Source organism: Lutra lutra, chromosome 11, assembly GCF_902655055.1.
Source record: "Lutra lutra chromosome 11, mLutLut1.2, whole genome shotgun sequence".
Lineage (NCBI taxonomy): Eukaryota > Metazoa > Chordata > Mammalia > Carnivora > Mustelidae > Lutra > Lutra lutra.
This window is the reverse complement of record NC_062288.1, coordinates 51920636-51932821: the sequence shown is the minus strand read 5'-3', so window position 1 is coordinate 51932821 and position 12186 is coordinate 51920636. Positions and strand designations below refer to the sequence as shown.

Sequence of the window (12186 nt, the reverse complement as noted above, 5' to 3'; positions counted from 1 at the left end):
GATTTGGATGCTTAACCAACTGAGCCACCCAGGTGCCCCCATATCCTTGTATTTGAACTCTTTAGGGTCAGTTAACATAAACCATTTATAAATAGTACTGAATTAGGTGAAAGAGTCCAATATTTTGGATCTGATACAATAGGTTTATTTGAAAGAAAGGGACAAGAAAAAGTCCTAAAATGCCTTTTTAGTTAAAATACTTAAAACATGATCGTGGTAGCATACATTGTCATGTCATGTATTATTATTTCATTATAAAAGATTAATGAATTTAATATAATTAGTATTAACTGTTCTGGGTAAAATTAGGTTTTGTCATAAACTTTTCTGAAATCTGTTGTTTTATCGCTCATGTAAGTTTATGTCTGAAACATAAATTTTATTTTAAAATCTGATGGTAAATGTATGAGGATTATATATTACTTAAAATTTATATTTATTAATTTCATACTTCGCCATCTACTTTACTATTTAATTCCATAGTTAAGGCATTCATTAAATAGATTATACCAAGATTTAAAATGCAAGATGCCTGGCTGGCTCAGTTGGAAGAACATGCAACTCTTGATCCTGGGATTGTGAGTTTAAGCCCCACATTAGGTATAGAGATTACTTAAAAAATAATAAATTTTTTAAAAAAATGCAATCTTAACTATAAAACACAGTGTTCTAGCAGAGTAATAAGGAGTTTTAACTTAAAGTAAGTTGGTACTATGATCTTTGTTAAGATCATAGAAAAAAACTGAAAGACACAAAAGAAATTGAAAAGGTGAAGATAAATTTGCATAAAAATGTGACAACTTTTTTTTTCTTTTGTTTAGAACGTAAGCATTTAGTTTAAAAATGTAAGCAAACTCAACAATGCAGCCATTCCTGTAGGCTAAAACATAGTGAACAAATACTATTCAAATAAAGGTTAATTTAAAAGTAAACATCATGGAACTTGCATTATCATTTTTTCTAATGCGAGATTTTTTTAATCTACACTGGCTTTTATTGTAAATGACTCATTCCACAGAGCTGCTGGAAAAGCTGATTTTTTTTTGTCACACTGCTTGCCAAGTATTTTGAACTGACAACAGCATTGACTAATGATAGTGCTGGAATGTGCTGTTCTCAGTAGAATGGAGACCCATACAGACCTAGGAGTGTCCTGGGGTCCAGCTTCTGTCCATCCAGGGGGTTGGTGCCATACAACAGTGAGTGATGTTCAGAATGAACAAGCTGTATTTCCTCCAGGCTGGCTTTTCGACCTTGAATTCGCTGAAAGAAAACGGAAGAAGCCTACAGTACTCCACTGACAACATTTAGAAGAAAGTAAGACCTAAGTCGCATTTAAGATGAGTAACAATGAACCAAATTTCATCATACAGGAATGTGACACTGATTTGCTTAGTAAAGTACTATACTAACATTTAAAAAATGGAGTATATGTAAGGTTCAGATCCTATGGATTGCTTATGCCTAACTGAGTGACTGACATAAAGCACAGTCTTCTTTGGCATAAAAAACAAATCTATAACAAAAAATCAATAGTTAATTCCTTTGTAAAATATCAGCTTAAAAACAAACAGCAGATTAAAAAAAATGAAAAACAACAACGACAATAAAAAACAAGGGCTACTCTTTGGCTGAGAAGTAAATTCATTAAAATCTTATTTACACTCACCTGTAGAAGTTGTTGAAATAAATTCTTTATTATTTCTTTTTTTTTTTTTTAAAGATTCTTTTATTTATTTGATGGAGAGAGAGAGAGATCACAAGCAGGCAGAGAGGCAGGCAGAGAGAGAGGGGGAGAAGCAGGCTCCCTGCTGAGCAGAGAGCCCGATGCGGGGCTCGATCCCAGGACCCTGAGATCATGACCTGAGCCGAAGGCAGAGGCTTAACCCACTGAGCCACCCAGGCGCCCCATAATTCTTTATTATTTCTTAAAGAACATAAGTACCAATAGATTTTAATGTATTTGATTATCACCAAAATGCTGATCACTTCATGTGTGTGCACCTCACAGAGTTATTAATCTAGATCAATGTTTCAAAGTGTGTCTTATGGGGTCAGTAACATTTCAAGAACTGTTCATGAACTGTCTGTGAAGAGGTCTATATAGAAATTCAGAGTAAATATTTAGAAAATTTTATAGTAATTAGACAAACTATTTTTATGTCTATTGGATCTAACATAAATTTGTGTATCTTCAATTTTTATTTTATTTTTATAGTAATTTAATGTATTTTATAAAACCACTAGTCTGTGACAGAACAGAAATTTAACAAAAACAAAAACTGCTGTTTAGCCAGAGATAGTCCGACACACTCTAGACTCAGTCAATATTTTTATGCACATGCTAGGCAGAAACTTGCACTTCAACTAACAAGGCCTGGTCCTTCAATATAGACAAAAGTGTACATTAAGTAAAACCTCAGTTAGTCAATATGCAAAGTATTCTTCCTGGCCACATTTCTCAGTTGGCATATCTACAAGCCCAATAAATATGCTGGGGATGCCTCTGTGGCTCAATCGTTTAAGCATCTGCCTTCGGCTCAGGTCATGATCCCAGGGTTCTGGAATCAAGTCCCACATTGGGCTCCTTGATCAGCAGGGAGCCTGCTTATCCTGCTGCCTGCCACTCCCCTTGCTTGTGTTCCCTTGTTCTCTCTTTCTTGTTCTGACAAACAAATAAAAGCTTTAAAAAATAAAAAATAAAAAATTTAAAAACATCATGCTGGAGTATGAAGTTAATCAGCCGTGCTTTTGAAAATTGCTGTGCTTTCTAAATTAGCCAGGCAGTATTAACATTTCACTTAAAATATGTATTACAACAAGGTACTTGTAATATAATTCCTAGTATCTTATTAGTAGAGAACTACACTGAAATTCAAAGAGAATCCGCTCAGGGAATGCTGTCCTCTCGTGTTCCTGACAATGGAATCACCAGTTGACAAGGAAATATCAGGAGACAGCAACACCTCTCTCAGGACCAGGACAATTCCATACTCAACCTCCCTAATTTAAGGAGATATGGTTGCTGTTGATGTTAAAGAGAATAGGCTGGAAAAATCTCAATATGCTAACACTTCCTAGGGGTTTACTGAGTAGAGGGCAGAGCTGTGCTTGTCGCAGAAAATAAATCATCATGTCACAGTGAGAGAGGACTGGTGGGAGACCGAAGGGGTAAGAACAAGGCAGCGGGAATGATGTAAAACAGAAACTTCTTGACACTGTGCCAAATAAACAAATGTTTATGGAATTTTCTTTGTCATAGCACTTAAGTTCCCAGTTTTTGACACCCAATTTACATTCCTAGAAAAAAATTTTTAAATCCTTTAGAGAAATCATTTCTAGTTAGGTGTTGAATGATGAAATTAAACCAAAAGTAATGCAGAAGATGAAGGCAAATTTAATGATGGCCACTTGGTCAACCACTGCTCTGATCAATAAACAAAACATGTTATTGACATAGGTGGCTTGCTGGTAAACACCAAATTTAGAAGCATTTACGGAAGACCAGAACAAAGAAAGAGAAAAAGATAAAATAGGCAAGAGAAAGTTCAAAGAAATATTAAAGGTTAACATTTTAACTGTGAGATTTCAGCTGGTGGAAAATCCCCCTAGATAAACAGTGGTAACTCCATGGTCTGAGTCATCTAAACTTGGAATGAGCACAGCACTGGAAACCAGACTGTGGTAACCAGTCTTAGTCTGGCAGAATAATGAACAACATGAAATAATAGGGCTTCCAACTCTCCTTTCTGCGAGTCTATGAAACTGACAGCCACTAACATTTCACATGCTGATACCGTGAAACATCTATATCTAAAACAATGTCAGTTCTATAGCTAACAATCAAACCCATGTTTTGACTACTACCAAAAAGTTGTCAATTTTTTTCCCATTCTCTTTTTCTAAAGATACTTTTTCAACTTTAAATTGAATTTTTGCCTCTAGCATAACATTAAATACCATTAATAATAAACACATCTTTATGTTTTCAGAGACTAGTCACATATATTTACATACCATACACTTCATGCTTGCCCCAACTCCTTTCTCATTCTCCCACAATCCCACTAGCATTTATGCTGAATGCTCAATCACACATTTCAAAAATAATCTGTTAACAAGATTTAATTATTGATGGTAGCCCAAATGCTGATAAATCATCAAAGGACACCTGCTGAATCTCAGTCATCCTCTTGTGTAATATCAGTTAACTGACAGTAAGGATAGGATATCTGGTGCAGCCTATTTAGCACTGACTTACTCAGAAAATACACTGCTCTAGTTTACACTCTTGCCCTACCTTTCACTATTAAAATGCAACACAGGGGGCGCCTGGGTGGCTCAGTGGGTTAAGCCTCTTCCTTCGGCTCAGGTCATGATCTCACGGTCCTGGGATCGAGCCCCGCATCGGGCTCTCTGCTCAGCAGTGAGCCTGCTTCCTCCTCTCTCTGCCTGCCTCTCTGCCTACTTGTGATCTCTCTCTCTGTCAAAAAAAAAAAAAAAAAAAAAAAAAAGCAACACAGTTCCCAAGTTTGCACTTTGATTTCTTTGTGTCCCCCTTCTCTCCTCCCTTATGACTCTAAGAAGTATTTTATACTGTTTTTTTATTATAGAAAAAATTTCTCAAAAAATAATTACGCCAAGTATAATGTAGTACTTATTCTTGATAATCACCTCTCTTCAACGGGTGCTAGACAACAAGCCCTACAAAGAGGATGTACATGTTTCTACAGAAAGGGAGCAGTAAAAACCAACTCAGTATGAAAAATGTTTCTACCTGGAGAAATGATCTGGAGAATGCATGTTTTGAGATTTATATCTCACAGGGGCACTGCTGTGGGAACCTGGTGGATGACTAAGCTGAAAATTCTGAAATAGCAACAGTTTTCCTTCCTAACACACAGGATCTCCTGGAGTAGTTCTATTTTGTGTCACTTTTATCAGATGTCTTAAATTTGTCACATTCAACTTTTCCTCTCAAATTGAGGTTCCCAACTGTTCTCTTTCCGGTATTATCATCAGCAATTTATTATATGTTTATGCTTAAATATAGATATTTTCATTTAAGCTCTTCCCATATTTTCTATTTCCTGTGTAGCCTTTATTCTTTCATTCCCCTCTCATGATGCTCTCTTGAGTCAAAAGTCAACAGCATAATGAGTCACAAAATAGGATAAAGTGCTTTGATAATTGTAATTTAGGGAGATACTGATTTCCGTTCTCAGAGATACTTAGCGTGCAGCATGTCTATCTAAAGTCATCTAAGATTCTGACCAAAAGGATTTTTGAGAATTCTGAGTATATTTGGACACTCAATGCATATAAGGGATGGCATTCTTCTGGGTCTTTCTTGCTTGAAATCCAAATATAGGTCTTAAACACCTTACCAATATAGGCTTAGGAAAGAAAACTTAAAGTTCTTCTTTCATTTTCCCAATAAAGAAGCTCGGTGATGTAGGATGTATTCACTACAATATTTTCATTCTCTGTGACTTGCATTCAAGCAGTTCTTCCCTGAGAGTAGTAAAGAAACTAATGTGCAGAGTACCTACTCTTAGTGCTAAGCACCTGGGTATATATATGATCTTATTTAGTTCAGAGCCCCAAACAGTCTATAATCAGGTTGGAAGTTTGACTGAAGTTATGTAAAATGACCATATCATTGAGTCTCACAACACACCATGGTTCTTTCCTAAAGAAATAGTCTTTCTGAAATAAAGCCCGTTAATGCAACCTGATTATAAAAGGAATGTTCTGAACATGAGCTACAAAGTCATACTGTGACAGGATAAAATGCAGCCTACCCACCCCACCCACACACAGAGCACACACACGGCATACATTCATATTTTTTTTTCTGCCAAGGAGCAGGGGAAAAAGGAAACAGTTCTATTCCTTCCCCTCCTGTGTTCAAAGCCTGGATTGAGGCCAGTGTCCTAATCAGTTCTCATTGGCCCTGGAGGAATCAGAACCTTTTGTAAAATATAATAAAGGGCATAAAATCATGATAAAATGCATGAAAAAGCAGTGCCTTTGGTTAGGGAACTAGAAATAATTTAGCAGAACAGATGGATTGCATTGGTTTGGTATTATTGAGGACATGAAAGGGCTCATTTTGTGGCAGTTCCAAACTAAGAGAAAATGTCCAACTTAAATTTGACAAGTCAAAGTACCTGCCTCTGCTGGGGGAGACCCCATTTTCTTTAATCATTTTCAAAGTGGTGACATATTAGGCAACAATTTCCCCTGAAATATTTCATTTTCTGAAGATATTTCATCCAGTATCCCTAAATATAGGGATGCTTATTTTTTTTCCTACAAAAATTCATCAGGTTGCAGACTTTGAAAGTTAAAGAATCATAAATGACATAGGAGAGTCAAAGTTACCTTCTGTTACAAATTCCATACTTAATATTTAATGGATCAGTTCACAGCCTGTTCATTTTTCTTAATACATTTCTCTCTCTTAAATGAATTTAAAAATCTGGTCTCATTGCTCATGCCCAAGTGTACCTACTGGAGTTTTCAAATGCTATAATCAATTGTTTCTTCAAATTTTACATAAAGGATAGTTTCAATCCTCTCCCCCGCAACTGTGTTCTTTCCTTCTAACATCCCTTGTGGTCTAATAACCTTTTTTTGTCAGAGATTTTCTTACAAAGAAAGGGGAGTGAAAGAAGGAAAGAGGAAAGTAAGCAGACAGGTAGCCCAACAGCCTGTGGTGGTTCTGTCAGTCACATGGGAAGAAAATAAACTGCAAGCCAAGAGCTCTGAGTTCTAGGTTCTGACTCTCACCTATCTTTAACATGCCCATAGCTAGCTATAAGACCCTTTTCTGGACCTTTGTTTCTCTATTTATAAACATTAGGGTGTTGGACCAAATTACTTTGACATCTCCCTTTAGTCCTAAAATGGTAAGATTCTATGTGAAATAGTCTTATACACAAAAACCCAACAAAATATCCTTTAATTTATAGATTTGTCTCAGGCAAGCAAACATAATAATCAGAGCAATAAATTACTATGGTTGAGGCAAGAGAGGAGATCTCCCTATGAAGGTTTTCAAAGGAATACTAGCTATTTTTTGTAAGCCAATTCTTATATGCTTAATCATAACTGAAAAACAAAAGTATTTCTTAGAATTCACATCACTACCCTATGATAACTTCAAAGTAAAGAACACTTTTGCAATTTTTAAGTTTGTGTATGAAACTTCTGAGTTAATACTACCTTTGTTTCTTAGATTTATAAATGCCAGCTTCTGTTACTCTCCCATCTCCAAATATTTGACTCCATTAACCTTTCTGTCTCTACTTCATTAAGCTTTGTTGAGAAGCTCAGTTTCCAGTGCAGTCATTTTTAATATTATCTGCACCTCGGAATCAGCTGTGGAAGTTTAAAAGATATTGCTACCTGGGTCCTATTTCCAGAGCTTCCGTTAACTTTACCTGGGGACAGCCTGGGCATCGAGATAGTTAGAACCAACCTGTGGGTTTTAATGGGCATCTTAGGTACAGAACTACAGGTTAAATGGAACTGTCCATTCATTCTGCTCTTAAGTGGATTCAAGAAACTGACACTCTACTAACCCACATTTCAAACTAAAGAGTAGTTACAATAAATGGTTATCACAATGAATGTTGGGAAGTAAAAAAGTTCTATCTGTTCTTCAAAACTAGTGCCTCCACTTGCTTGTAAAACTGTTTGATTCAGTCATTACAATTTATGTAAAAATACTTCAGGGTGCATAGAGCAGTTGGAAAAGCACTTGAGAGAAATAGCAAATCCCATCCAATAATAAAGGTCTGAGTGGTAAAAAGTATATGTACTATATATTTTGTAATGTTTTCTTTTCACTCATTTCAAAACATTATGCTCATCAAAAAAAGTAAAAAATGTTACCCTTTAGTGTCAACTGCTCAGTTTTGATGATTTCATGTAACTAAATCTCCTACATTATAATTATCTTGTAAATAACTATAAATGAACATTTTATTGGTTTTAGTTTTAAGGACTGATTTTTTAAATAGTATTACATATGAAACAAATTTTATCACAATAAATATACTTTAGAACTACAATTTTCAGATGGTTGAAAAACATGTAACTATTCATTTTTGTTAATAGGCTTTAATGCTGCTATTTAAAAAAAATCCTGTATCACTTTCCAAATGGACTCAGAAGGGCAGCCTGTTTTCTTTCCTTTTGTTGGTTGTTTTCCACATTAATTCTTCCTTTTTTGCAAAAATAAAAATCAAACAAAAAATTGAAAATCATCTTAATTCTGATTATAGGTTGCACAAGTAATTTTAATGTGTTTATCTGCCTAGGTCAACTCTATGATTTACAAATATCTCTCAGAATAATGATATAATATACCATGGTTTACTCGTCACATCTAGATCATTTGTACTGCTTCTCAAGACTGCCATATCCTTTAGAAACAATTCACAAGACTCCCTTACTGCTTTGTGGTTAGATTCTAAGACACAAACACACATACAAAAAAAATGTTTTGCCAACTAAACAAAACAGTAAGCTGTTATGTGCTGCCATCTAGTTACTCTATAAAACAAATGTTTAATGAACTGAATTAAATTGCAGTATTTAGTGTTTCTGACTGATGTCAGAAAACCTCCACATTCCAAAAGTATTTCTCCAAAGAGTATTATATTTCTTTATTTAGATTTGCAAAAGGTCTTTTAAAATTACCTGTATGTGCAGGAAAAGCATGGGACCATAGCCTTGAGTTTCTTAGCATCTTAAGATTTTACATTAAAGCTGCTCTCATTGGAACTGCTGAGGAAGTCCCAGAAGGGGCAACAGTAGCTTGGTTTCAGGTCCCAGAACTGTTTTGTAATTACTTTGTGTTGGCACTTGAATAAAAGAGTTAAACATTTCAGCACAGTATGTTGCTTATGGTTTTTACTTATGAATTAAGCGAAACAAAGTTATTCAATATTAGTCACAAAGAGCCAATGCAAATTCCACATAATATGTAATCCAACAAAAGCATTATAAAATGTTATTATTCTCAAAACAAATGTGAGAGCAAGCAAATGTCTGTGGGTGGCTTGGTGGGGCTGAGAGTCATGAACACTTCTGGAAAAACAACTGCAAGTGCATTTCTAACAGACGATGGGTCATTCTCTGCAATTTTTTTAAGCATAGAAAAGCACATTCTTTTTTTCAGGGCACACACATTTTGAAGCCTGGATACCTAACCAAAGGACTTGTTCCTAAAGAGGGCACCAAATGACCCCTCCAGATTCATTTCTTATGGTGATAAGAAAGCTGCTGATTTTGCTTTTTGCTTCCAAAAGAATCAATAAACTAATTATGAATGATTCAACAGGGGAAAAAATTAAATAGTACTGGCATGAAGGACTACTAACCACCTCAATTTAAAAGAAAACAACAGTGCCACGTCATGCCAAAAGAACTTAACCCATGTTACCACTGTAATCTAATATAATGAAGACTAATGTTTTCTCTGGCTGATAATCAGGACTAGTAAGCACAACCAATTTACACTATAGCTTACAAAATAAAAAAGCAATAGGTTTACTAAATATCCTAAAAATTTCTTCTACTCTTAACCAAAGAAAGTGCTATGTTCCAAACGAACTCCTTAGCCATCTAATTTCATACGATGTCAGAGCTGGAAAAGATCCTAGCAAATATCCTTCCTAAGAGCCTCATCTTACACATGGGAAAGCCAAAGATCAGTAAGGTTAAATGATTTGACAAAAGTATACAGATAATTAATGGCAGAACAAAGGTCAAATGTAATGTTGAACCATTACCCTTGAAGGAATCCATTTTGATTAATTTTCCTAAATAAACTGACACAATACATAAGTCTGATTTGTGGATCAGTCTATTATTTTGAAACAAAGGACGACTTTAAATGTTTTCAAATTGCCATCTTTTCCATCATATCATTGTTTAATTGCAAAATTGACTATTCTATTGGTTGAAGGAAGCTGACTTTTCTCTGAATGCCAGTAAAATTGAGAATCCTTACCATTTTTCCCAGTGAAACAGTAATCCTAAAATGAATGTGAATAAAAACAGGAAGAGAACTAAATCTTTAATGTAAGGTCTGGAATATTTCCTCCCTGAATTCTAGGTATAATATTTCTACTTCTAGCTCTTGTTTGGATGGCGCTTCTGATGCTATCAAGACTATGAAGACGACAGACCACAGTCCTTCTCATTTTATTTCTTCCCCAAGCTCAATCAGTAAGAGTCTTTAATATCACTGCAACATAAACTAGTGTCTCAAAACCCCTGGCAATTTTGTGATTATATATTTGTTTATGTGATCATTTGATTAATGTCTGCTGAACCCACCAGACAGTAACCTCCTTGTAGGCAGGGTATGCATCTTTTCAGTATTGCATTTCCGGCTTGTAACACAGGAGGCTGGAAAACTCAAAATTTTGATATACTGTTTTTTTGAATGGATGCATCCCTTTAAAGTGTGGCGGCCAGATCAGCAGTCTCAGGTTTACTCAGATACATGTTAGCAACACAAATTTGTAGACCTTACCCCAATAAGACTCCACTACTGCTGAATCTAAAACTCTGAGTCTGGAGCCCAGCAATCTGTGTCTTAGCATTCCCAATGATTCTGATATATGCTAACACTTGAGCACCACTATAATAATAAATGAATACCACTTACCCAGCCATGAGTTTCTGCTTGCTGGCCAGCAATACATCCCTAGAACTCTGTTGATTCCTTCACTGAAAGCAAAGGCTAATCACTAACTATGGGTAGCTACACAAACCTGGCATGAAATAATGTTGGAAGACAGCAAATCACTCTCTGGATGTTGAGGGAAAAACAAACTGACCCAGCTTCTAGGTGTTGTATTCTTATTAGATTATATCCTTTTCTACAAAATCTAATAAATCCTCTCTCCTTTGAGACAACTGAGCTGAGTTCTTACTGCTCACAACCAGGTCAGGAATTTGTCTATACTGCTTAGGAAGGAGTGATAACCTAGACACAAGGGCTGGTACTCCTATCTCTGGTGTCTTAGACACATAGATTTTACCCTCTCAGTAATGCATACTCTAGATATAATCAAGAAGGGGGGGGAAGCTGGACTTTAACTTCCTGATAGTCTTACCTATGCAAATTTAGAAAAAAGGTTTCATTCTCCTTAAGCCCTTCAGCCACCCTGGTAAATATTCATTAATACCCAAGCTGAAACCTAATTTTTTTTCTTGGAGCAAGTCAAGTCCAACTGGAAGATACTGTCATTGGCCTTTATCTCTTTAGAAGGTTCATAAACACTAACCAGAAAACCTGTTAGCCTATATAGGAAACTTTCTGCCTCTTTAACTGGTTAATAAACCCACCACATATCTAGCCACTTGCCACTTATAGTATACTTCTCTCCTGATTTTTCAACAACTGATTGTATTGAATTTCAGTGAATTGCTAAAAGGCTTGATATATGTTTCCGTCATTTTTCTCTTCCACGTCATTGAAACTTTCAAAATAATTTGGCTTGAGACAGAAAGGTTAGCATCCTTGAAAGATGATTTAATAATATATTAATAAATGTGCATATTAGATTTAACTTGTCAAATCAAAAACTTCAAAAGAAAATCCACAACAAACATGTATCATGTATTTTAGTTGCATTTATTAGGGATAGCACTGGCTAAGGAAGTAGATTCTACTATTTCTGAGTGGGATAAATTGGTTTGAAATAATCTCTGTATGTTCCCTTTTTATTTTCTCCCCAACTCGTCCAAAAGAAACAACCAGGAAAAAAAATAAGCCATATTTCTTGTGGTTCTGTTTTATCCCTTTTGTTACTTTGTTTTATTTTATATAGAACCTGAAAGTCTCTGGAAAAGGGTAATGTCTGTTTGTTACAGATCATTTTTAAAATTCCATTTCGAATATTCCTAAAAACATGTACACACAAAGATACATCAAATTCCTAGGTATATTGTCTTTTAATGGTTTTAGAAATTCCATTTATGATTAGGTCAGCATAAAGTCATAGATACCAGATAATATAGGAGCAAATAAATACATCATGGGCAACAATTTCATCACTTAAGAAATCAAACTGGTGAACTGTTTTCAAACAATGTTAGCAGAAAGAGTGTTTTGCTTATATTACTGTGAAGTTATGGATCATACTTCTGTGCTTTGTC

The 12186-nt window shown here is 35.3% G+C and overlaps 1 protein-coding gene across 2 annotated transcripts in view; it reads right to left on the bottom strand.

The window, feature by feature from the left end:
• HDAC9 (histone deacetylase 9) overlaps positions 1–12186 on the bottom strand; it is a 938635-nt gene that overhangs the window by 269346 nt on the left and 657103 nt on the right. For both annotated transcript variants that reach the window (XM_047696020.1, XM_047696021.1), the window contains exon 16: positions 1143–1263. In XM_047696020.1, the coding sequence (XP_047551976.1) occupies positions 1143–1263 (121 nt within the window). The remainder of the gene's footprint in view (positions 1–1142; positions 1264–12186) is intronic.